Here is a 25494-nt window from a genome sequence, read left to right on the forward strand (position 1 = left end):
AAGGGCACATAGAGTATTGGCCTCTAAACCACAACCACAACAAAAACCAAGATCTATTGTAGTAAAATTCCTAAGATATACTACAAGAGAAAAAGGTACTGGAGAAGACAATGGAAAAAGTAAGAGAGGGCAACAAACCACTGGAGTATAAGGGCAAAAAATCTTCATTTATCCAGATATAAGTTTTGAACTCCTAAAGAAGAGAAAAGAGTTTCAATACAGCAAAGGCGATTTTATGGAAGAAAGGGTATAAATTTATACTAAAGCATCCAGCGGTATTGAAAATATTTATTCCAGGACAACAAAACAGACTATTCTTGGATCCAGAAGAAGCACGAAAATTTGCAGAACAATTACAAAAATAGACTGAGGGAGGAAGACGGGTAATGAGAGTTAAAATGATCACGATTGATATGTATGTGGGTAAAGACAAAAATAGACTGAGGGATGAAGACGGGTAATGAGAGTAAAAATGATCACGATTGATATGTATGCAGGTAAAGAGGTATAAGAGTGAATAGAGACAATGAGCATACATGAATGTATCTGTACTTAGAGGAAAATATTGATAGTATAGACAAGAATTAATAAGGGAAGGTAATGGAAGAGAGAATAAGGAGGGAATTAAAAGAGTGACCTTTGTGACATATGAAAAGTGAAATCTTTTCTGGGGGAGGCGGGGTGGGGGGAAATAGCGGTCACTGCAAAATCAGTTGATGCTTGCGAGTGGATTCGCAAATCCAAATGGAGAGGGGAGATGTGGTTGTCCGACAAGGGATAAAGGACAACTCAGGAGGTGAAGGGAGATTGGGGATAAATAAGATAGAAATAGGAGAATAAGGAAAATGTTGGATGTTATAGGAATGTTGTCTTATAAAGAGTTGAAAATAAGAAACAGAAATGGAAAAGGAGGAAAGGTAATGAGGGAAAAATGGAAAGAGAAGATAAACAAAATATAAAAGGGCTACGCTGAACTATATGTCTTTAAATATTAATGGAATACATAACCAAATTAAAAGGAAGAAACTACTAAATTTAAATGAATAAATGTATTCCATTAGAAAAAATAACAGATAGGTTAAGAAATAATATTGAAATATTCGAACAAGTATAGGAGCCTTACATTAAATACAATAGCGAAAACCTACCGGGGACAAACAGTACCTAAGTTGATGGAAGGAGAAGGAAAGAAAAGAATGGACTCAGTAGAATTTCTGGTGTAATTTTGTTGAATGACAACATTGTCTGACTGGCTTAATGCAACCTAGATTGTATACCTAAAATGGATGAGAGGGGGGGGTGGGGGGGTGGTTTGGGAGGAAAGGGGGGGGGGGGGAGAAAAAGTCACTGTATATGTGTGAAAAAGAAATAGTGTATATCATGGCTAATGTGATTTATGGTGTGAAAAATAAAAAATTAAAAAAAAACAAAAAAAACTGAAATCAAAGGATCTGATCATTTTCTGCGATGCATCAGAACATATCATGAATTCTTCCTGCTTGACGAAGGTTCCTTCAAGGAATATCACTTCCTTCCTACATCTGGCCTACAGTTACCTCCAGATCTAACCCATTGCTTATATTCTCCAAACAGGCCAGTCAAGGGGCCATGCCTCCCCAAATGAGTTGTTGTGCCCCTCCCACCCACCCGCACCACTAGATGTCTTGTCTTTGGGGGGGGTTGCAGGCCATGGGAAAAGTTGGCTCAGATTCCATAGTGCGTGGCTCTGGCTGCAAAAGCACATATCGTCCTGAGTGGGATGGGAATGGGCTTGCCTGTGAGCCCCAAGATGCCTGAGTGACTGAGACTTCTTACCCAACATATTCACGAAGGCTGCCAACGGGGGAAAAAAAAGACAGATGAAAACTTATTTCAGCACATTTGGGCCAGGGTGGATTGAGAAATTGTTTGTGTGTACGGGAACAGATTCAGCAATCTTTACTGGGATCTACTCGAACCTTATGGATCCCACAGAAATTCTCTTGTGAATTTTAGGTGCTGTCAGTCACCAGATACAATGTTAAAAGAATTAACAAACAAGCAAACATGAATTAAATAGAAAGCCATGTTCTGCATTACCCTGAAGGACACTTGTCAGTGGTGTAAAGCATCATTGTTTGGAAGACTGCAGTTTTAATTTACAATTGCAGACCGCAACCCACACCCCACTGCTGAGTGAGCTCTCAAATGGCAGTTTGTGCCCCCCCTCCCCAATTATCCTAATGACCCTCTCCCTCCCTCCCTCCCCCGATTAGATCTCTTCTGACATCGACTCTGAGGCCAGTTACATCTAGATTTGTAAAGTGTGAACAGATCTTGAGAAGGTGGAAGGAAGTTTTCTACATGATGCACGATCAATGACACAAAGTCTGAAGTTAGTGGAACTGAAGGCTTTTATTAGCAAGAGATGGACAGCATCCCTGTGTTGGTTACTCACACTGACCCGGATTCGAACTGCAGGCAGGCAGCCTTTATGGGGATGGAAGGGGAGGAGTCACAAGCTGGCCAATGAGAGCAGGGTCAACCAGGAAAGGCCATGTCATTTACATATACAATAGTAGTCTCTTCAATCTGAGGCGCCTGCAAACTCACACCAAGACACAAGAGCAACTTGTCCGTGAACTACTCTTTGCAGATGATGCCGCTTTAGTTGCCCATTCAAAGCCAGCTCTTCAGCGCTTGACGTCCTGTTTTGCGGAAACTGCCAAAATGTTTGGCCTGGAAGTCAGCCTGAAGAAAACGGAGGTCCTCCATCAGCCAGCCCCCCTACATCTCCATTGGGCACACAAAACTCAAAACGGTCAATCAGTTTATCTATCTCGGCTGCACCATTTCATCGGATGCAAGGATCAACAACGAGATAGACAACAGACTCGCCAAAGCAAATAGCGCCTTTGGAAGACTACACAAAAGTCTGGAAAAACAACCAACTGAAAAACCTCAAAGATTAGCGTATACAGAGCCGTTGTCATACCCACACTCCTGTTCGGCTCCGAATCATGGGTCCTCTACCGGCATCACCTACGGCTCCTAGAATGCTTCCACCAGCGTTGTCTCCGCTCAATCCTCAACATTCATTGGAGCGACTTCATCCCTAACATCGAAGTACTCGAGATGGCAGAGACCGACAGCATCAAATCTACGCTGCTGAAGATCCAACTGCGCTGGGTAGGTCACGTCTCCAGAATGGAGGACCATTGCCTCCCAAGATAGTGTTATATGGCGAGCTCTCCACTGGCCACCATGACAGAAATGCACCAAAGAAGAGGTACAAGGACTGCCTAAAGAAATCTCTTGGTGCCTGCCACATTGACCACCGCTAGTGGGCTGATATCGCCTCAAACTGTGCATCTTGGCGCCTCACAGTTCAGCGGGCAGCAACCTCCTTTGAAAAAGACCGCAGAGCCCACCTCACTGACAAAAGAGAAAAACCTAACACCCAACCAACCAATTTTCCCTTGCAACCGCTGCCACCGTGTCTGCCTGTCCCGCATCTGACTTATCAGCCACAAACGAGCCTGCAGCTGACGTGGACATTACCCCTCCATAAATCGTCCGAAGCCAAGCCAAAGAAGAAGAGTGGTTTCACCACACTACATTTTTCATTATTTCAGGTAGTGAGTCGTCTCTCTTCTTCTGATACACTATGGATCTTCCCTCATCCCCCTTGACTTTTGTCCCCTTTCCCACATTCTCCCTCCCAACCCCCCATCCACTGTCAACACCCTCCCCCTTCTGGTTCCATCCCCTTTAGATCTATTTGGTTCAGTCTGTCCTTTTCCTCACCCCTAAAGAGTTTCCACCATAATCACTTTCTTCACTTGTCAGATTCCTGTACTGGTAAACTTTGTACTACTGATTACCCTCCATCAGCTGCCTCCAACTTTCACCCTGCATGACTCAACATCTCCTACCTGACCCCCCCTCCCCCACCACCTTTTTAATCTTTTGCTTCTTCCTTGATCTGGCACCTGCCAATCAACTGCCTCTCTCTCCCAACCGTCCATTAGGTGTCAAAAGACTCGCACCCCCAGGTTCAGGAACAGCTGCTACCTCCCACCATCAGACTCCTCAACAACAAACTCAATCAGGGACTCATTGAAGGACTCTTATTTTTGCACTTTATTGTTTTTTCTCTATTCCACAGTTTGTTTACATGTGTACCTTGAATACATTTATTGGCAGGGTTAGGGTTAATAATACCACTTAAACTAAATAAGTGGTAATTCTGCCTTGCCTGCAGGAATATGGAGGGATGTAATATCATGTATGTACTCTGACAAGAAATCTGAAATTTTCTTAGTTCACACAGGAATGAATTTTAGTTTCCCAGATAGACTGGAGAAGACTGGGTATATCAGAGCAGAAAAGATAGAGGATTTGACAGAAGTGACCAAAGTCTGGACAAACTAAATGAAGAGCAACTGCATCTGTGGGCAGAAAGATCGAGAGCTGATGCAGGTTGAAGATGATTGGCAAAAGAATCAAAACTGGGAGGAGACAAAAGCAAAAACACAATGCTGGAAAATCTCAGCAGGTCAAACAGCACACTTAATACAGCTAAGATAAAGATACATAAAAATATTTCACGCTTGAGCTCTTCATCAAGGAATGAGCTAAATGTAGGCAGGCACCTGAATAATAGTGGGGACGGGGGTGGGAGGGGAAGGGGCAGGAGCACAGGCCCACCATTTTATTCAGGCCACTGCCTACATTTTGTTCATACCTTGAAGAGCTCAAGCCTGAAATATTGGTTTTGTACTTTTATCATGGCTGTATAAAATACAATGTTTGACCTGCTGAGTTTCTCCAGAATTTTGTTTTCAATTCAATCATTGCCTCTGCAGACTCACTGATGGGTTGCCAGGATTGTCCCAGAAACAAGCTGCTGTGTGAGATTATTATAAATATGCCACAGTGACTACAAATTACAGATACTAAACAAGTACTAAACAAGTACCAGGTAAAAACAAGACTGTCGATGTGATTTCAAAAATGAAAAGCTACAAAACTTTTTCCCCACGAAAACAATATAAAAAATCTCATTGTTGGTCTGGGAATGGGGTCAAGCAACCTCTCCCCTCTCCTGGTCAGTGGTTTGTGTGTTTGTTATTGATGATCTAATAAAAGTTAAAGTATTCTTAGCCTGAAGTGCAACACAGATGCTGTGATTGCAGTAAAAACACAGAAATGCTGGAGAAACTCAGCAGGTCTCACAACATCCAGAGGAGATAAAGATATATTACCAAGGTTTCAGGCCTTGAAGAAGGGCTCAGGCCCAAAATGTGGATAATGTATCTTTACATCTTATGGATGCTGCGAGACTGTGGTGATACAACCACTACACTGGCTGCACTCCTATCGGCCTACTGCAGGGGACAACCACTGTGTCAGCAGGTAACCTGGGAGGCTGGCCCCACCATGCCAGCTGTCAATCACCGGGCCATATAAAGACTCAAGCCGGCCCCTTCCTAAATCAGTCAGGCACGTGGAACCAGAGGCTACACAGACCTGGTGTTCACCTGGTATTCAACTAAGCTGATTAAAGCCTGTGGTACAGTCTTCTCAAGTTTTGTGTGTTTGGTACATCAGAGACTAGACAGCATTCCTGTGTTTTTAACTTGCATATATATCTAAGGTGGTCAGTGTTTCAAGAAAACTTGAAAACTACTGGTTCCACCCATGCTGTTATGATTCTATGAGTTTGGCATTGAACGGTCAATAAATGGAGTATCACACATATGAGAACAGTGAAAATACACACATTCTATAAGCAAACTTTTGGTAAATTACCTGTGTCAGTGGTCCTTTTCTTGGGTATTGTGAACTTCTTCAAATTGTTTGAGTTTTCATTGATCTTCAGGATTTTATTCTTTTTGTTTGTTTCCATTCCTCATTAATTTTAAATCAGCACTAAAAAAAACTCAATGTATGCAACTCAAAGTGAATGCCAATCGATACATCACCAATGAAATTATAATCATTATAGAAAAAATTATATCCTGCTTTGTGATTGTTAGATTTTTATAGAAATTCTGCCATCAAATTTGGTTTTATGGAATTAAGCTTGTGCATGAATATAGTATTTAGGGCAGAATCCCACTGGTTAAAATATACAGTGCACAACAGAAGGTTTTCTGATCCACTACTGGCTTTCATTTGGAGAGGTGGGAGGAATTAATAGAAGCATTTATCTTCAGGAAGAGCATCTGTCTGACAGGCACCACCACACATTGCAGTGAGTCCTGAGAAAGCATTATCTCACCTGACCTGGCATCTCCAGCACAGAAGGGACCAAATCTGCTGTTACACTCCCCAGCAGCAATTGGGAGGCACACAAACAAACAATAATAGAATTAACTCAATAAACTTAACATTTGAACACCAGCCTTAACAGCAATTCTATATTAACAACAGGTATATTCAGCACATGTAGAAAAAACCCAGACCATTGCAGTCCACCAAAATTCCCAAAAATAAACCACAAAACTAAGATAAAGGTCTGTCAGGGGAACACAAGACTGCCTTGGGGTTCAAATGGGCCACCACCACCCTTCACTTCCTTTAATCAAGGAATTTCCACAATAACCTCCTGGTCACTATACAAGGTTCACACCTTCACAGCCTACTTTAGGGTTCACAAGTGCCCTGCATGGCCTCTTCTTTGGACACCTTGTCTTGAGTGGTCTGGTGACCCTCCAAAGCCCTCCTTAGGGTTTAGTAGTGCCCTCTTACTTGAAAGGGAAGAGGACACTGTCCCACACACTCCACCAACAAACCCCTCCAGAGCAAGCCCTCTGGGGTTTTTTAAGCTGCCCAGTGGTGCCTTCAGCTCTCCCCATTGGTGGAGAGGTTAACAGCTGCAGAATCGCTCTCCTGAAAGCCCACGGACTTACAGCGCATGGTTCCCGTGGTTTGACAGCTGTGAAAATTACCTAGTGGTAGCGTAGCGCTACTACAGCTCCAAGCAGCTGTCAAATCGCCCACTGCCCGCATCAAGTTCAGTCCTTCGACAACCATCAAAGTCCCTCTAGTGGTAGTTTAGCACTACTGCTGCTGTCAAATCTCCAGCAGTAAATCCAGTCCAGTCAAAAAATAAAACAACTAAGGTCCATAACACTGCATTTTGGTATCATGCTTTGCTGGAGTAATTATTAACCTATCCCCAACATTGGAATGATCACAACCAGATAAGACAATAAGTAAAAATGGAGTGAAAACACAGGATGAAAGCAAGTTAGTCTATCACTGCTGCTCTACCCAATTAGGTTCTTCCACACTACTGTTACTCATGCAAAACTGCTGACATATTCTATACAAATAAATTCTGAAGTGCTTGAGTGGTTCAAACACATTAAAGGAGTTGTAAAATTGTGTCGTGGTTTTAACTGCAAAGCTTGAAGTACCGCATTTTTCAGACAACTACAAAGTATGAACTTCCAAGAACCATATTCATGCAATTACTTAACCCCACTTCATTCCATTGCAGAATGCATCTGTATGAAAAAAAGGCCAACAATTACAAAGCTAAATATGAACAGTTTTCTGATGACTGCAAATATTATTAATCTAAAATCTTCATTTAAATTATATTTCTATAACATTGATGTATTACATTAGAGTCATGGAATATTAAAGCAATTTATACAGTACATGTTATAAATGTAAAAATAAAATTAGAACATCACTTCTTATCTCTTTGCCTTTCCTGGTCCTTTTAATCTCAGTCTTACTTTACATTCTTTGATATTAATATTTGGTACTCCTGAATATAGAAACCAGTGTTGAGCTCTCCCTAAACTCCATCTCTTCCAAATCTCAGTTTGTAGTTGCTACACTCCCTACCTTTCTTCTCCCCTCTTGGTTTCTGTGCTTTACTTACACACCATTTCCCCCAGTACTTTCACTTTGTGCCTTTTCTCACCTTGACTCCCAGCACATTAGCTGTACAGTATGAACTCTTTGGACTAATGCAGGACACTTTAAATATACTGTTACTGGCTTTGTGAGTTAAGTAGCTTTCCTCTTCAATGTTTTGAAATTCAAATAATACAATCCCACCCACTCAAAATTAACTGAGCACTTACCACAGGAATGGATTTGTTTAACTTGGTCAGGTCTGAGCTTTGATAGTCCACCCCTGATATAAAGCCACCATCTATCTGCTTTTTCAAATCTAAACTGTGAGTTTCTTAGCTACACAAGTACAAGTGGCCTGCCCCTTTAAGAAACAGAATGACAAAACCACATCTTTCCTTCAAAAGAGGGGGAAGGTACCAGATTGTGCTGCTCAACAAATCAGCATTTTCCACCTAGGTGTCTGGGTTCTAAATAGTCACAGTCAAAAATTAGGAAGCAACAATTTGCATTTACAGGGATAGTAACATGTGTGAAAGGAGACCAAGGAAGTTATTGTCCATGTATTTGCATAGGTGGTGAAATTATCTGTCAGAAGGTGCTCTTGCATTTGACCATGAAGTTGTGCTCAAGCAGGACAATCTTCAACAGCTGGTTCTAAGTAGCTTTGAAGCCAGGAAAATGCAAAGGGTGTGTAATGCAACTGATTGGACTCAGAGACTTGTAAGGAGTAAAAGCACACTTTTAATAGCTTACAATCAATGGCCAGTAGATACAATAGTCCTCAGGTGAATCTGAGGTATGACGGAAAACCCAGGGTTTATATTGGGATAGGTGAGGGTGGAGCCAACCATCTGAACAATACACAGACAGTGAATTCCAGTTCACTGCATTCACTCCTTATTTCAGAATAGAATCTGTGGGTGAAAAACAGAGACCATACATTAAAAAAACGAATACTTTACAAATATTTACGAGTTATATCTGTCAGGGGGTCTGGTTATTCTGGTCGAGCGCCACAGTACTGGAAGACTGTAGGCTTCCTGAACTTCCTGGACCCCCTATGGTATAGGGTCAGTGGGTCTCGAGGGCTCTGGCTCAGGTTGTGGGGTGGATTGGACCACTTCCTGAGCAGTGTCCTCCGGGACCCTGAGTGGGGTATTCAGTAGTTCCTGGCTTGTTTGAGGTGTCGGGTCCTCAGTTCTGATGGGTGCCAGGTCTCTGATCGGGACGGTGTCCTCTCTGCCATCAGGGTATGCCACGTAGGCATATGTTAGGTTGGCGTGAAGCAGGTGCATCTTCTCAATCAGGAGGTCTGTCTTGCTCCTCCTCATGTGCTTTCTCAGCAGGACTGGCTCCGGTGGGAGGGTGGTCCCGGACATGGATTTCCCCTAGAATGTAAACATAAGCTCATGAGGAGTTGCTTTGGTCGCTGTGCAGAGGAGTGACCTTATGGAGTGGAACAGCGTGGGTAGGATTTCTTGCCAGCGTGAGTCTGGAAGGCCAATTTCATGGCCTTCCATACAGTTAAGTTCTCTTTTTCAAATTGCCTGTTCCCCCGAGGATTGTAGTTCATCATCCTGCTTGAGACAATGCCCCTTACAAGCAAGTACTGGCAAAATTCTTCACTCATAAACGATGAGCCCCAGTTGCTATGGATATAGCTGCGATACTCAAAAAGGGTGAAAATAGAGTGCAAGGTCCTGATGACCGTGGTGGTGGTCATATCTGGGCAGGGGATAGCGAACGGAAAATGTGAATACCTGTTGATAACGTTAACAAAGTACATGTTTCCGTTGGTGGAAGGGAGGGGAGCCTTGAAATCGACACTGAATTATTCGAAGGGACGGGATGCTTTTATCAGGTGTGCTTTGTCGGGGCGGTAGAAGTATGGTTTGCACTCAGCACAGACCTGGCAGGACCTGGTAATTTCCCTGATGTCCTCAATGGTGTAGGGCAAGTTGCATGCCTTGATGAAATGAGCCATGCGGGTGATGCCCAGGTGGCAAAGCTCATTGTGCAGTGACCACAACTGGCCACTGTGTGCAGAGGCACAGCTTCCTCTTGACAGGGCATCTGGAGGTTCATTGAATATCCCTGGCCTGTATGCTATGTCATAATTATAGGTGGAGAGTTTGCTCCTCCACCTAGCAATCTTATCATTCTTTATTTTACCCCTTTTTGCATTATTAAGTATGAATGCCACCAACTGCTGGTTGGTGAGCAGTGTAAATTTTCTGCCGGCCAGGTAATGACTCCAGGGCCTGTCGCTAGGCTCAATGGTATTTTCTTTGAGCAGCCGCTGCGTCTCGGCTCTAATAAATTCCTGATCCGCCGCACTGTGCCGCCTGTTCTTTGTGACCATTGGTTTGCAATCAGGAGTCAGGTTTGGAAATAGTGGGGGGATCAATATTTAGGGTGGAGAGACCACATGTGGTGTCCAGCATTTGGGACCCTCCAATCCACAATGTGATTGGAGGAAGTGGGCCAGAGTACTCCATGGTCATGCTTTTAAGGTGACACAAGAAGTCCAGACCAAGCAACGCAAAGGCACACAAATCCTTCAGTACATACAATTGGAACTTACAAAATCCCCCACCCCCCCATTTTACAGTTAGATGTACTATACAATATCCCTGGATCGTCGCAGAGTGTGAGTGCGAAGCTAAGTAAATAGTCCATTGGATACATTTTTAAGTTGTACTGCAGAGCAGTCACAGAGTTTATAAAGCTCTCCATGGAGCCAGTACCTACCAAGCAATCAGTCAAGTGTCCGTTTATTCTCACCTCCATTGTCGAATTATTCAATTGGTGAGGTCTTGTCTGATCCAGTTTGACCGATGCCAGTGGTCTGGAAACCCCATCGCTTCCCATGCCGATGTCAAATCTCTCCTCTTGACCCGCAGGCAGACAAGATGGCATCGACCATGAGGCATGGCAAAATGGCCGCCTTCATCTTAATCTGAAGGAGGACTAGGTGGTGTCGACCATGAAGCGCGCAAGGTAGCCGCTGTTACTTCCCACAATGCTTCACTTCCAGGGGCAGGTCTCACTATGAGGTGCAGCAAGATGCTGGTGCCAAGCCACACAGAGAAGCTGGGGCCAGCATTTTGGGTCTCCGGCACGGGTTGAATGCCAATTTGGGGGTTGCACATGTGGTCGCCCTCTTTGGGTTCCCCTTAGCCCTGCAGACCTTCACCCAGTGCCCTAACTTACCACACCTTGAGCACACCGTGTCCTTTGCGGGGCATCGGGTGTGGGGTTGCTGTGCCTGTCCACAGAAGTAACATCCCCAGTTGTGTGTGGCCACAGTGGTTGGCGCTGGAGCTGCTGGGGTACCCCAATGACCTGGTCTTCCAAAAAGGCACTGCTTTCGCCCATGAGGTTGTCAGCTCCTAGTTGGGCCTGTTTGACCATTTTTGCCAGCTCCAGGGTGCTGACCAAGTCTTTCTTCCCCAACTCTAGCAGTTGCTGCCTCACATAACTCGACTTCACTCCTGCCACGAGGGTGACCCGGATCTGTTCCTCCTCTCTCACCCGGGCCGTGGCCACTTCGTAGTGGCATTTTCTGGTCAGGGCCCACAGTTCAAGAACATAGTCGTCCAGCAACTCACCTGGATGTTGCTGACGTTGAGAGAGCCGGTGTCGTTCTGGGGCCTCATGTAGTGTGCCTTCAAGCCTTCTATGGAAGACTCAGAAGTTGCACAGTCCATGATGAGACCGTACCACTTGGGGCCATTTCAAGAGAGAAGTGCCAATCTCCAGAGACTATCCGAGTTGAAGACGTCTTTTGTGGCCATCAGGTAGGACTGGAAACACTCAACCAGTAGGAAAATTTCTCCAGAGCCTCCAGGGAAAGAGGGTCGACCTGGAGCATGCCAGGCTTCAACAGGGCTTCTATCCTGCTTCAAAGTTAAGCTATTAAAATTGTAATGAGACTGATTGCACTCAGAGACAAGTGAGGAGTACAAATGCGCTTTTAATAGCTTACAATCAATGGCCGGTAGACATAATAGTCCTCAGGCGAATCTGAGGTAAGGCTGGATAACCAGGGTTTATATTGGGGTAAGTGAGGGTGGAGCCAAGGTAGGAGCCAGCCATCAGAGGAATACATAGACAGTGAATTCCAGTTCACTGCAGGTTATAAGGTCATTGTGGCTACATGGGGGAAACAGCCTTTTGGCCCATTCAATCCATGCCAACAACAACCACCCAGTTACACTAATCCCAGTTTATTCTCTCCACATTACCATCAACCTACAGTGAGGGTAATTGTTAATTAACCTGTGAATAATTGTGATGTGGGAAGAAACTGGAGTCCTTGAGGAAAACTACACAGCCAAAGGCAAAATGTGCAAATGCTATACAGTAGGGGCAGCAGCTGAGCCATGGCTGAACATGGCCTGTGAGTTGACAGCTCTCCTCACTGTGCTATGTCTATGTAACATGGTAGCTGTGATGCACTGCTGCAGCAGTAAGCAGACACAAAACTCGAGAAAGACTGTACAACAGGCTTTATTCAGTTAAAAGTCTCTGCTACAGTGGTAGCTGTACTAGTGACTCCTGAGTGACTGCCTCAGGAGGAACCGGCTCAGGATTATATCCCAGGTGAATAATTGACAGCCAGCAGGGTGGAGTTAGGTCTATTCAGGTCGGCTGTATGTCCTCCGGTGATCTTCCTGCAGGTACAGAGATCGCCCCCTGCAGTAGGCTAGTGGTGTAACACCACATTCACCCCCTTTAAAATTGTCCAGGGGAGGGGGGGGCGTGGTTTAGCAACCATCTTAGGTGGTAGACAGTCCGGCGGCTGTCAGTCTCTGTGACCGTCGCAGGGTTGGCTCCTGGTCACAAGATCGACGAGGGTGTACTGGGAGAGCTAGACAGGGCAGCTAAAGCGAGCACCGGGACAGTTGGCGTGGCACAGTGCGATGGGGTGGCCGGGGTGGCCTGGATTGGCAAGTCTGTGAGACGTTGGAGGGGCAGGGGAGAAAGGTCGTCCTCGCATCATGAGTGTGCAATGAGTGTTCAAGATGGGGAAGACACATTGGGCCGACATGGTCCTAGGACGGTGGAGGCTGCTGTGTTGAGGTAGATGCTCCCGCTGAGACTAGATCCCTGGTTGAGATGGTGTCCTCTCAGCCATTGGCGTACTTGTTGTAGGCATAGTTGTGATTGGTGTGTAGGAGGAGCACCTGCTTGACCAGGGGGTCAGCCTTGTGGGCCCATGCATATTTATGCAGGAGCACCGGCCACACTGGGAGAGAGATTCCAGTCACTGATTTTCTGGGGAATGAAAACAGGGATTCGTGGGGGGGTCTCGTTGGTAGCTGTGCACAGGAGTGACCTGATGGCATGGAGTGCCTCAGGGAGGGCGTCCTGCCAGTAGTCAATGGACCAGCCTTTTGACTTAAGGGCCAGGAGGACTGCCTTCCAGATCACCCCGTTTTTGCACTCCACCTACCCATTGCCCCTCGGGTTGTAACTAGTCGTGGACTAGTTGCGATGTACTTTGCTGTCAGGTACTGGCGCAGCTCCTCCCTCATGAAGCTGGACTCCCGGTCGCTGTGGATGAATGAGGGGTAGCTGAACAGAGTGAAGATCTGTGTCAGTGCTCTAATGACGATGGCTGTGGAGGTGTCTGGGCATGGGATGGCGAAGGGAAAATGGGAGTACTTGTCTATCATTGCAAGGAAGTAGACGTTCCGGTTTGTGGAAGGCAGGGGCCCCTTGAAGTCAATACTGAGGTGTTCGAAGGGCCTGGGGTTGGAGGAAGAAGTGGGGCTTGCATTCCGCGCAAACCTGGCATGCCTCAGTCATGGTCTGGACTTCTTGGATGATGTATGGGAAGTTCCGGGACTTGATGAAATGGTAGAGGCGTGTGACGCCTGGGTGGCAGAGGGATTCATGGAGTGCCTGGAGTTGGTCAGCCCAGGCTGACGCACAGGTCCGGGATAGGGCATCGGGGGAGTCGTTGAACTTCCCTGACCAGTACTGGATCTCATAGCTGAATGTTGCTACCTTGACTCTCCAGCACAAGATCTTGTCATTTTTAATCTTGCCTTTGTGCATGGTGCTGAACATGAACACCACTGCACGCTGGTTGGTGAAGAGGGTGAATCTCCTGCTAGCCAGGTAGTGGCACCAGTGGTGACTGCTTCCACGACAGCCTTTTCAATTGCAGAGTGCCCTAGCTCGGAATCGTGGAGGGTTCTAGAGAAGAAGGTGATCTTCTGGTTGAGGGTGGCGACAAGGACACATCGGAGACATCGCACTTCACCTGGAATGGTGAGACCTCATCCACTACATGCATCGTGGCATCTGCGATGTTCTGTTTGATGTGGGTAAAGGCTGCCTGCGCCTTGGGTGGTAGGGGAAAGGTGGTGGCCTGGGCCAGTAGGCGGACCTTGTTGAGAAGCGGGGAACCCACTGGGAGTAGTAAGAAAAGAGGCCGAGGCACCTGCGGAGGGCCTTGAGCATCTGTGGGAGGGGCAGCTCCATTAATGGGCGCATGCGCTCTGGACCGAGGCTGATGACAGCATGTGCCACGACGTATCCCAGGAATGGTGAGGTGGGTGGTGCTGAACACACACTTCTCCTTGTTATAAGTGAGGTTCAGCTCCTCGGCTGTCCAGAGAAATCTCTCCAGGTTGGCATTATGGTCCTGCTGGTCATGAGATCAGCCCCCTGCAGTAGGCTTGTGGTGTAACACCACAGTAGCTATAGTTGAGTTCCTGCGCAGGAAATGTAAATGGAAGCAAAAATATTGTATCAGTCTATTTGATATTGAAATGTATGAACTGTCATAAAAATCCATCTGGTTGGCTAATCAGAAAGGGAATGGCATTTCTACCTAGTGTGTTCTGCAGGTGACTCCAAATCCATCAAGGTGACTGGCTCCCAACTGCCTCAGTAGACGGAAGTTTCAAGGAAATGTGTGGATCAGGTTCTTTTTACACAGAGAGTCACAGGAGTGTGGAAATGGGCAGCCAGAAATACTGATGGAAGCAGATACAGCAGTAGAATTTAGGAGGCTTTTCAAAATCACATGAATATTCAGGGATTTGAGGCATACATTGTCATGGACAAGCAGCAGAGATTTAGTTTCTTATGGTATCGTCATCAGTGCAAGCATTGTGCGTCAAAGGGTCTGTTGCTGTGTTGTACGGTTCTATGTCCATAAAGTTATGCCAGTAGTGTTTGGAAGAATATTCTGCTGCCTGAAGTTCAAGCAGAAAGCATCCAGAAAACCATCCTGGTTAGTCGAGAAAGATAATCAATGCTTAATCACCACGTCTTTCCACTCTTGGAATAAATTGATCTCCTGCTCAGGATTCAGGTGGGGGGGGGGGGGGGGGGTGTGACATGGATGAGATCCTCAGAACGAGCAACAGCCAGAAGTCTGCTGGCTGCTTGCCAATACCTGAATGAACTACAGAAAGAATGGAATGGCATTATTCTATAAACCCACTGCTTTCTGTGTGAAAAAGTTGCTTCAGTTCCCCCTTGAAATTTTCCTCTCTCACCTTAAAATCTATGCCCTGCAGTTTTTGACACTCCTACTCTGAGGAAAAGACTATGATCTTATCTATGCCCCTCATGATTTTATATGACTCTATAAGCCCAAGCTTTAGTCTCTTACAATTCTGTGGCATGGATTGTGCACCAGGAACATATTCAGTGGGGCAATGTGTAATATCAGCTACTCATCGGCGTCATCTACCAGCTTACTTCTGAGGTAAGGGCACCGGAGCACCCTGACAGCAATGACAAGATGCAAAGCTGGGGAAGGACTCCCTATGAACTTGGACTACAATTTAAAAGATGCTTACAAATGATAAGAATGGATGAAGAAATTTTTTAAAATGCAAATTTTGAAAAATGGAAGAATAAAATAAATTAAAATATAATAAATATCTAAAAGTGTTTCCTCCCACTGTTTCTGCTGGAAATAAATGGGATTGTTACGATATCAGGTCCTGGTGGCATGGGATCAGAGAGGCAAGCTCCCAGTGTAATGTTAGGGAATTTTCCAGCAAGACTTGGTGGTATGTCTTGTTGGAATATGCTAACCTAAACCAGCATAATTCAGTCATTTCATTCAATTCTGCATCAAAAGTCTTCCATATAAGTACATCCACTTGCTACAGTTAAGGTAAATGTAATATAATCCTCAGGCACAACCCATCACATGTTGTGACTTACCACTAAAAGTACTGCAGTATACTCACGAGGTCTATTGTATTCAGTTAAACTGGATAAGCAGGATAAAGAAACAGATGTTTAAAAAACTTAAGAGGAAATTAAGGAATGATCTGAAAGGGGCAGCACAACGCTGTTACAGCGCCAGTGACCTGGGTTCAAATCCAGCACTGTCTGTAAGGAGTCTGTACATTCTCCCCATGTCGGCATGGGTTTCCTCCTAGTGCTTTGGTTTCCTCCAATCCTTAAAAAAAATACAGGGGTTGGCGGTTAATTGGGATATTTGGGCGGCACAGGCGTTTGGGCTGGAAGGACCTGTTACCGTGTTGTATGTCTAAATTTTAAAAAAAAACTTAGTCAAAGTAAACAATACCTTGATAGTGGATATCGCTGGAGAAATTTGGCCTTTCCTTGAAGAGTGAACTTAAAGAGACATTATGTTTTTGGTCACGTCCCAAAATCTTAAGGAATGTAGAATCTGAGAGAAACAATGGGCAGAAGCAGGATTGTAACTGTGAGACAGAATGTGTTGTCCTTTAAATGGTTTGGAACACTGATTTAATTTATGAATTGTGTTATTATGCATGTATAATAAAGAACTGCATTTCCCAGGAGGCAATGCATGTAGTTGACATGGGAATAAAATGGAGTCTACAACAGAAGTTGAGTGCGTTGTAGGTTCAATTAGCTCTAAAAATAAAGTTGTTTAAGCCTTATCCCTCGCAAGGTTGTTCTTCTTCAAGGAACAAACATAACATGGTGTCAGAAGAGTGTGAGTAAGTAAGAAAAGACAATAGTTCCCATCATGGATAAGTTAAGTCCTCCCTCACTGATGCAGATTACCAGCAATCTAACCGATAATTGGAAACCCTTCAAACAGCTATTCAATATTATTTAGAGGCTGGTGGAGCGGGAGAGATCGATGAAAAATGGAAAGCGTCTATATTTCTACACGTGATGGATGAGGATGCCTATTACAGTTTCCAAATTGATGAGACAGCTTTCACGTTGGACACTCAGATGATGACATTTGAGTAATATTTTATTTCAAGTAAAAACTTTGTTTGAGAGATTCAAATTTTTCTCTTGTGACCAGCAACAAGGTATGAGCTTCGACCAATACTTAGCCGAGCTTCACACACTGAGTAAGTCCTGTGAATTTGGAGATTTGAAAAACTCACTCATGGGTTTAGAGAAAGACTGTTGTGTGAAAAAGATTTGACACTGGAAAAGGCTGTGAATATGTGAAAGGCAGCAGAGACCTCATGAGCACAAGCTAAAGATCTGTACAGGATAGATACAATAGTGCATGTGGTGAAAACAGGGAAGCAGAGTTTCCTAAAGCAAAGAGAAAGGCTCAAACAGCAAATGCAGCAGGTGTGGAGGTAGACATATTCCAACGATGTGTCCTGGCTATAGAAAGTCCTGCAATAAATGTGGGAAAGTGGCAAAATGCTGCAAAGCAGGGGTTACTTAGAGAAAGGAGTACACAGTGGATGAAGAAATGGAGGAATTCTTCATGGATTCATTACAGACTGTTGCTGCTGGTAAAACAAAATGGATCATTCCAGTGACTGTGAATGAGACAGTAATTCCATTTATACTCAACACCGGAGCCCAGGTGAATCTATTATCTATGGATGATTACAAGACCCTCACCGTAAAGAGCAAGATTTATCCAGTGAAGTAAAAGGTAGCTGCATGTGATCTTCAACACAAAGGGCAGCATCTAAGTCACAGGTACTGATTGTAGAAAGGAGATATACAGCCAATATTAGGTCTGAGTGCATGTGAAGAGCTCAACCTGGTGAAAAGAGTTTTTATAGTGGCTTCACAGACTGAAGATGAGCACACAACACTCATGGAAGAGTATGCCTATGTCTTTGAGTGGCTTGGATGTTTACCTGGTGAATACAAGATCCATGAAGATGAGACAGTGGCTCCAGTTGTCAATGCATGTAGAAAAGTTCTGCTTCCACTTAAATGAGCAGTAGCACGCATGGAATGAATGAAAGTCATACAGAAAATTGAAGAATCTACAGACTGGGTCAGCTCACTGCTCATCGTGCAAGAAAAATGGAGTATCGGGTATATATCTGGACTTAAGAGATCTCAATAAAGCCATCAAGGGAAAGCATTTAAATTGCCAACATGGGAGGAAATCATGCCCCAATTTGCAGGTGCCAAGTGGTTGAACTAGGACAACGCATTATCGGGGCTTTGGCAGATGAAGCTTGATGAGACAAGTTCGAGACGATGCACTTTCAATACTCCACAAGGAAGATACCGCTATCTTCGACTACCATATGGGATCTTATCTACACCAGAAGTCTCCATAAAACCATCCACATGATCTTTGAAAGTATATCTGGAGTTGAGACCATGATGGATGACATCATTGTATGGGGATCCACCAAGAATGAACATGATACACTTTAAAGGCCTGACAGGATGCAGAAGGTCAATTTGAAATTAAATAAAGAGAAGTGTGAGTTTGGTGTTAAGACACTGACCTTCATAGGAGATATCGTATCTGAACAGGGAGTAAAAACTGATCCAAGAAAGACATCAGCCATTGAGAATTTTATGAGGCCCCAAAACAAAAAGGAGGTGAGACGTTTCTTGGGGATGGTGACTTACCTGGCTAAGTTCATCCCTCATTTGTTGACTGTGTCAGTACCACTTAGGTCACTCTTTGAGAAGAAAAATGAGTGTATCTGGTTGCATGAGCAAGAAGAATGCTTCCAGACACTCAAAGTCTGAACAGAAGAGCCTGTACTAATATTTTATGATCTGGATAGGCGACCAGGATCTGGGCTGATGTATCCCAACATGGGCTTGGAGCAGTACTACTGCAGCAGCATGAGGACACATGGCAACCTGTGGCCTGTGCATCAAGGGCTTTAACAAGTGCAAAAGCCAACTCTGCACAGATAGAGAATGAGGTTCTTGCCAGCACTTATGCATGAAAATGTTTCCATCAATACCTTTATGGACAAGCTCTTGAAATAGAGACAGACCATAAACCACTGGTCTCAATTATATCCAAACCACTGAATGACTGTCCCATGAGAGTTCAGCGCATGTTGATAAGGCTGCAGAAATATGATGTGAAAATTATCTACATACCAGGAAAAACTTGTTTTCAGCTAATGCATTGTCTTGAGCAGTTGACAAGAAAGAAAAGAGTGACCAAGAGATTAATGCAGAGATACAGGCCTATGTTGACATGATGATCACCTCATTCCAGTATCTCAGGATAGAACAGAGCCAGCAGCTAAGAATGACTGTCCTAAAAGTATTTTGGATTAGTGAGCGTGCAGAGATTAACTGTCAGTTGTGAATGATATAGTCTTCAAAGGGAAAATGTTTGTGATTCCAGTGTTGTTATTGCAAGGAAATGCTCCAGAAAATGCACGAAGGACATTGTGGTGAGGAAAAATGCAAACGTAGAGCTCAAGAGGTGATGTACTGGCCAAGAATGAACCAAGACAAAAGCCAGACCATTGTTTCATGTGAAATATGCCTTATCTATAGACCAAAACAACAAGCAGAACAGCTTATGCACACCCTGTACCAGACAGGCCGTACTTCAGAGTTGAAGTAGATTTGTTTGACTGTAATGGGAAGTCATATAGTAGTAACAGACTATTTATCCAATTACCCAGAGGTAACAACACTTCAGTCAACATCCAGTAAAGCAGTTATCACTTTCATGAAAAATATGTTTGCGAGGCATGGAGTTCCTTGTGAAATAGTATCAGACAATGGGTCCACAATTTTTGAGCAGTGAATTTGAGTCCTTTGCCAATACTTGGGGGTTTCAACATACAACTTCAAGCCCACTTCACCCAAAGATTTATGGCCTAGCAGAGAGTTCTGTCAAGGTGGTGGCCTCATGAAGAAAGCGCATGATGGACAAGAGGATTTCCACAGAAGTTTAATGATTCACTACAGAATGGCCATTCTCTTGACCAAATGCTGATGGGTTGACGCATAAAGACCAACCTTACAATGCATGAAAATCTGTTGACACCTAAAGGAGCACACAAGGTCAAACAGGCTAAAGTGGAAGAGAAAGTTAATCGGAAACAGGATTAGGATAAGACTGTGACAAGCCAACCAGTCTTGAAGCCTGGAGTTCAAGTGTGAATCCGAGATCACGATTCGATACATGGTCCATGTGTGCAGGAGGAAATAGATCCACATTCCTATCAGATCCAGACAGGGGGAGGGCCACCTCAGAGGAGGAACCGCGTGGATCTACAACCATAAGCTCCAACCCATGGTCGTGGCCCAACACCTGTCAGTACACAAAAGGGGCCAGCACATGCAGAAAAAGAACATGTTATTCAGAGTTCACAGAAAGACACAAATACTAATGCAGCAAATGTAAGCAATACACCGGTGGAAACACACATACCAGACCAAAAAGGGCTGTTAAACCACCTCAGAGACTGATTGAAAGGTGCTGAGTGGAAAGAGACTGGCCATGGAATGTAGATATCACTGTTATGTAGATATAGTATTGTGATTTTTTTTTCTCTAAAAAGGGGAAAGATGTATTATTATGTGTTTATAAAAAAAACCCCAACATTTCCCAGTAGGCAATGCGCGCGGTTGGCATGGAACAAAATGGAGACTACCACAGAAGTCGAGTGCATTGTAGGATCAAGCAGTTCCAAAAATAACGTTGCTTAAGTGTAAAAACCCACGGAAGGTTGTTCTTCTTCAAGGAACAAACGTAACATAAATTAGAACATGGGGGAAAAGCTTGCTGAGTGTGAGAGTGGGCGAATGGGACTAACTTGGGTAGACAACTTAGTTGGGCCAAAGGGTCCATTTCCAATTTGTAAAACTGGGTGACTCACATTCCTTCCCTCAGAGAGTGGTAAACTTTGGAGTTCTCTGCCCCAAAAAGCTGAAGAGGTTCAGTCATCATGTTCTAGGCTTTAAAGGAAATCAAGGAAACTGGGGACAGTGCTGGAAAATGGTGGTAAGGTAAAAGATTACTACTTCACTAAGAAAGGCTATTAGGATTTCTGGACAGCAGGAAGGTGTAGTGTGTGGATTCAGTTAACAGATTGGAAGAGTTAAAGGAGTGACAATCCTGGATTCAGTATACGTGTTAGCAGCAAAAATGTGGAAATTTATTTACAAACAAGTAGCAAATACAAAACAAGACACAGCATGCCTGCATGCAAACCGATCTAACCATAGGTTACCTGAGCTATAGGTACCTATGCAAGGTATCTAGAATTACTGAGAGTGTACCTTCCACTGCTCCCCCATATACAGGCACAACACACAGATTAAAGAAACTATCTTGCTATCCTATGAATGCACAAACAAAGATGGGTGATTCACAATAATTTGCCCAGGTGTGTGCCTAGACTGAGTTCCCACCCCTTTTATGGCACACTCCTCACAATGTCCTCCAGTGCTACCTGCAGCTTGGGTCTTTATACACCTGGATGCTGGCTCAGGTCTCGAGTCATGTGACTTCAGGTGAGAAGGATGACCAAAGGGAAGGTGGTATCAGCTGTGGGTGGATCTGATGTTCATGAACGTGAGGTGAGTGACCTTCTACCTGTGTCCTGACCTCCACATTAACAGAAGGTGAAAGGACATTTGTACCTCCTCCACTTGCAGGGGAAGAGCAGAAGTAGGCAGAGATGGAAAAGGTTGACCATGGAGCTGTGAAGGGAACTTTGAAATGCAGAGATGGGAAGGGAGAGGCATATGTGTCTGTCAGTGGAATCTAGTTGGAACTGGTGGAAACTGAAGAATAAAAGCAGATCATAAATAGTGGAGTAAGTAGAAAGGACTGTGGCCTACTGCTCTTTCTTCGTTTTATGGAGACAACCCCCTATCTTTACTAATTTTTAACAATCCAGCAAGGGATTAATTCAATTTTTAATAAAAAAGGCATTGTGATACCTAATAATATTATCCAAATAAATGTGGAAGTGTGCAAATTTTAAAGCTAATAAGAGACTCCAGATTCTGGTATCTGAGGCAATAAAAAAAAATCTGCTGGAGGAAATCAACAACTGGAGCAGCACTAAACAACAAAGTAAGTAGTGTTATTGTCACTGCAAATATCCCTAGTGTGTTGGAGTAGACTGCCATCCAGGATGGGGAGGGGAGTGTGTGGGATAGTGTAGATGGGTGATTGATTGACAGTCGGTGCGGATGAAGACCCATAACTGCCCTATGTGATTCTCTGATGCTGGTAGTGTTTTTTAAATATATGCCTATGTCGCGGCGGCTACACTGCTCCTGCAATAACACACACAACCACATGGGTTGAGCTCAGTGAGCAGACTAGTTTATTGCAGGCTGCTGGGCTGCACTTATACTCCCAGCCCGAACCTGGCTGAGAACTGCGCTGGAGGGAACGTCAAGCCGGAATGCTGCATAACCCTGAACAGTCCCTTGTACGGTCGCTGCAGAGGTGCCGCGGTCAGGCCCCGCTGAATGAAAATGAGCTCTGCAGAAAGCAGCTTGCCGGGAACGTGAGATGGGCAGGTGCCATGCCTGGGCGACGATGGGGGTTCGAAGGAGTCCAAACACGCCCTGAGGTGAGGAAGTAGTTCGTGCGGCAACCGCTGGGGATTGTGAGGTGTGTGGATGAACTCACCAGGTAGTGCCAACAGTGCACCGTAGATCAGCTCAGCTGATGATGCCTGCAGATCTTCCTTGGGAGTGGAGCGGATACCCAGGAGCACCCAAGGCAGTTCATCCATCCAGTTGGGACTGGTGAGGCGAGCCATGAGTGCCGGCTTAAGGTGGTGGTGCAGACGTTCGACCAGTCCATTGGCCTGTGGGTGGTAGGCCGTGGTGTGGGGTAGCTGTATCCCCAACCTGTTAGCGAGCTGTGCCCAGAGCGCAGATGTGAACTGGGTGCCCCAGTCGCTGGCGAGGTGAGCCAGAACGGCGAACCGGGCAACCCACCCATGCAACAGGGCTCGGGAGCAGGAGTCGGTGGAGGCATTTGGCATTGGGATCGCCCCGGGCCAGCAAGTGGTGCAGTCCACCACCGTAAACTGGTAACGGTTGCCCCGGAAAACAGGTAAGGGCCCGATGATATCCAAGTGAATGTGGCTGAACTGTTCCCGGACATGCTCGAACTCCTGTAAGGACGGCCTTGTGTGCCTGTGCACCTTGGACATCTGGCAATGGGTGCATGTTCTGGCCCAGCCCACAATCTGCTTCCGCAGCCCATGCCATATGAACCGTTCTGCCACCATCCGGGCCACGGACCTGATGGACGGATGTGAAAGGTCGTGGATGTGACGGAAGTCCTGCCTGCGCCACTGCTGTGGAACCATTGGCCACAGGGTGCCCAAGGAGATATCGCACAGGATGGTGCCTTCGCCACTTGGAGTTGGGAGGTCTCGGAACCGCAGGCTGGTGATGGCAGTCTTGAAGGCCCTTGTCTTCTCATCAGCTTCCTGGTCCCGGGTGAGCTGGTCAAAGTTGAGGCCGGGCGTCAGTGCTCAGATGGCCGGTCGCGAGAGTGCATCGGCAATCACATTGTCCTTCCCCACCTTGTGACGAATGTTGGTGGTAAACTCCGACATGAAGGAGAGGTGACGCTGCTGGAGGGCCGACCAGGGATCCTTTGTCATCGCAAACACCTGGGTGAGGGGTTTGTGGTCGGTGAAGATGGTAAAAGTCCTCCCCTCCAAAAAATAGCGGAAATGCCACACCACCAGGTACATATCCAGTAACTCATGGTCGAAGGCACTATACTTGCGTTCCAGCGGGTGGAGCAGGCGGTTGAAGAATGCCAGCAGCTTCCAATGTCCATTCACCTGCTGCTCCAGGACGGCACCGATGGCTGTGCAGAGGCATCAACAGAGAGTGCCATATGCAGTTCGGTGTGCGGGTGGGCGAGCATGGCGGCCTTTGTGAGGGCATCCTTGGTGGCCTCGAATGTGGTGCAGGCTTCTGGGTTCCAAGCGAGCGTCTGGTGCTTGGCTGCGATAAGGGTGAACAGCAGCTGCATGATACATGCAGCTCCCGGGATGAAGTGATTGTAAGTGTTTACCATACCCGCGAACTCCTGCAGCCCCTTGAGGCTGTTCGGGCTTGGGAACTCTGATAGCGGCAACCTTCGCAGCGGCGGCCGTGGCTCCTTCGGCAATGATGGTATGGCCCAGGAACTGCATGGATTCTTTCCATAACTGGCACTTGGCTGGGTTGATGGTAGGGCCGAAGTCGGCCAGCCGGGAGAAAAGGGCACGTAGGTGGGTCTTGTGTTGCGCCTGGTCCTTGCTGGCGACAATAAATAAAGACAAAATCCAAGTCCCTGCCCATAGAGTCCATGAGGTGCTGGAACGTCTGAGCAGTGTTCTTGAGCCCAAGCAGCATGCGCAGGAATTCAAACAGGCCAAAGCGGGTGATGTTGACTGTCTTGGGTATGTCCTCAGGGTGCACCAGGATCTGGTGATATCCACGCACCGGGTGGAGAAGACCCTCAGGCTGTGCGGGTTGGCCGTAAAGTCCTGGATGTGAGGGATGGGATAACGGTCAGGAACGGTTGCCTCGTTGAGCCGTCAATAGTCTCCGCAGGGACACCAGCCGCGGGAGGCTTTTGGGACCATGTGGAGTGGCAAGGCCCATGGGCTGTCAGACTGCCAAATGATCCCCAGCTCCAACAGGTGCGAAAACTCCTCCTTCGTTACCTGGAGCTTGTCAGGCAGGAGCCGGCGTACCTTGGCATGAACCGGTGGGCCCTGGGTGGGGATGTGGTGGAACACCCCATGGTGCAGTGAGGCAGCAGAGAATTATGGCTTGAGGAGTGTCAGGAACTCATCCAGGATCTGCTGGAACTCATCTCTGGGCGTGCTGATCGTGGCCATCTGTGATTGCTCCAAGCATACATTCACTACTCTCTGGGAAAAACTATTTTTCCTCATCTCTGTCCTAAATTTACTCCCCCGAATCTTGAGACTGTGTCCTCTTGTTTTAGTTTTCCCGGCCAGCTCAAAAAATCTTCCTACATCTATCCTATCCATACCCTTCATAATCCTATATGTTTCTATAAGATCTCCTCTCATTCTTCTGAACTCGAGCGAATGCAATCCTAGACAATTTAATCTTTCATCATAAGTCAACCCCTTCATCCCAGGGATCAACCTAGTAAACCTCCTCTGGACCGTCTCCAAAGCCAGTATATCCTTCCTCAAATATGGAGACCAGAACTGGACACAGTACTCCAGGTGCGGTCTCACCAGTACCTTATACAGTTGCAACATTAACTCCCTACTCCTGAATTCAATTCCTCTAGCGATGAAGGCCAACATTCCATTTGCCTTCTTAATAACCTGCTGCACCTGCAACCTAACTTTTTGCGATTCATGCACAAGCACTCCCAAGTCCCTCTGCACTACAGCATGCTGTAGTTTTTCACCCTTTAAATAATATTCA

The 25494-nt window shown here is 45.7% G+C and overlaps 1 protein-coding gene across 4 annotated transcripts in view; it reads right to left on the minus strand.

Moving 5' to 3' along the window:
- Positions 1–16536, minus strand: part of LOC138757833 (testis-expressed protein 15) — a 50903-nt gene extending 34367 nt beyond the window's left edge. For 2 of the 4 annotated variants that reach the window (XM_069925792.1, XM_069925794.1), the window contains exons 1-2: positions 16430–16536; positions 5794–5913 (exon numbers count right to left, since the gene is read on the minus strand). In XM_069925792.1, coding sequence (XP_069781893.1) covers positions 5794–5890 — 97 coding nt within the window. In that variant the 5' untranslated portion in view covers positions 5891–5913; positions 16430–16536. Of the gene's footprint in view, positions 1–5793; positions 5924–16429 lie in introns of those variants that run through there. The other 2 variants (XM_069925793.1, XM_069925795.1) reach the window with 2 other exon arrangements.
- Between the last annotated feature and the right edge of the window lie 8958 nt (positions 16537–25494).

The sequence above is a fragment of the Narcine bancroftii genome, chromosome 3 (assembly GCF_036971445.1).
Source record: "Narcine bancroftii isolate sNarBan1 chromosome 3, sNarBan1.hap1, whole genome shotgun sequence".
NCBI lineage: Eukaryota > Metazoa > Chordata > Chondrichthyes > Torpediniformes > Narcinidae > Narcine > Narcine bancroftii.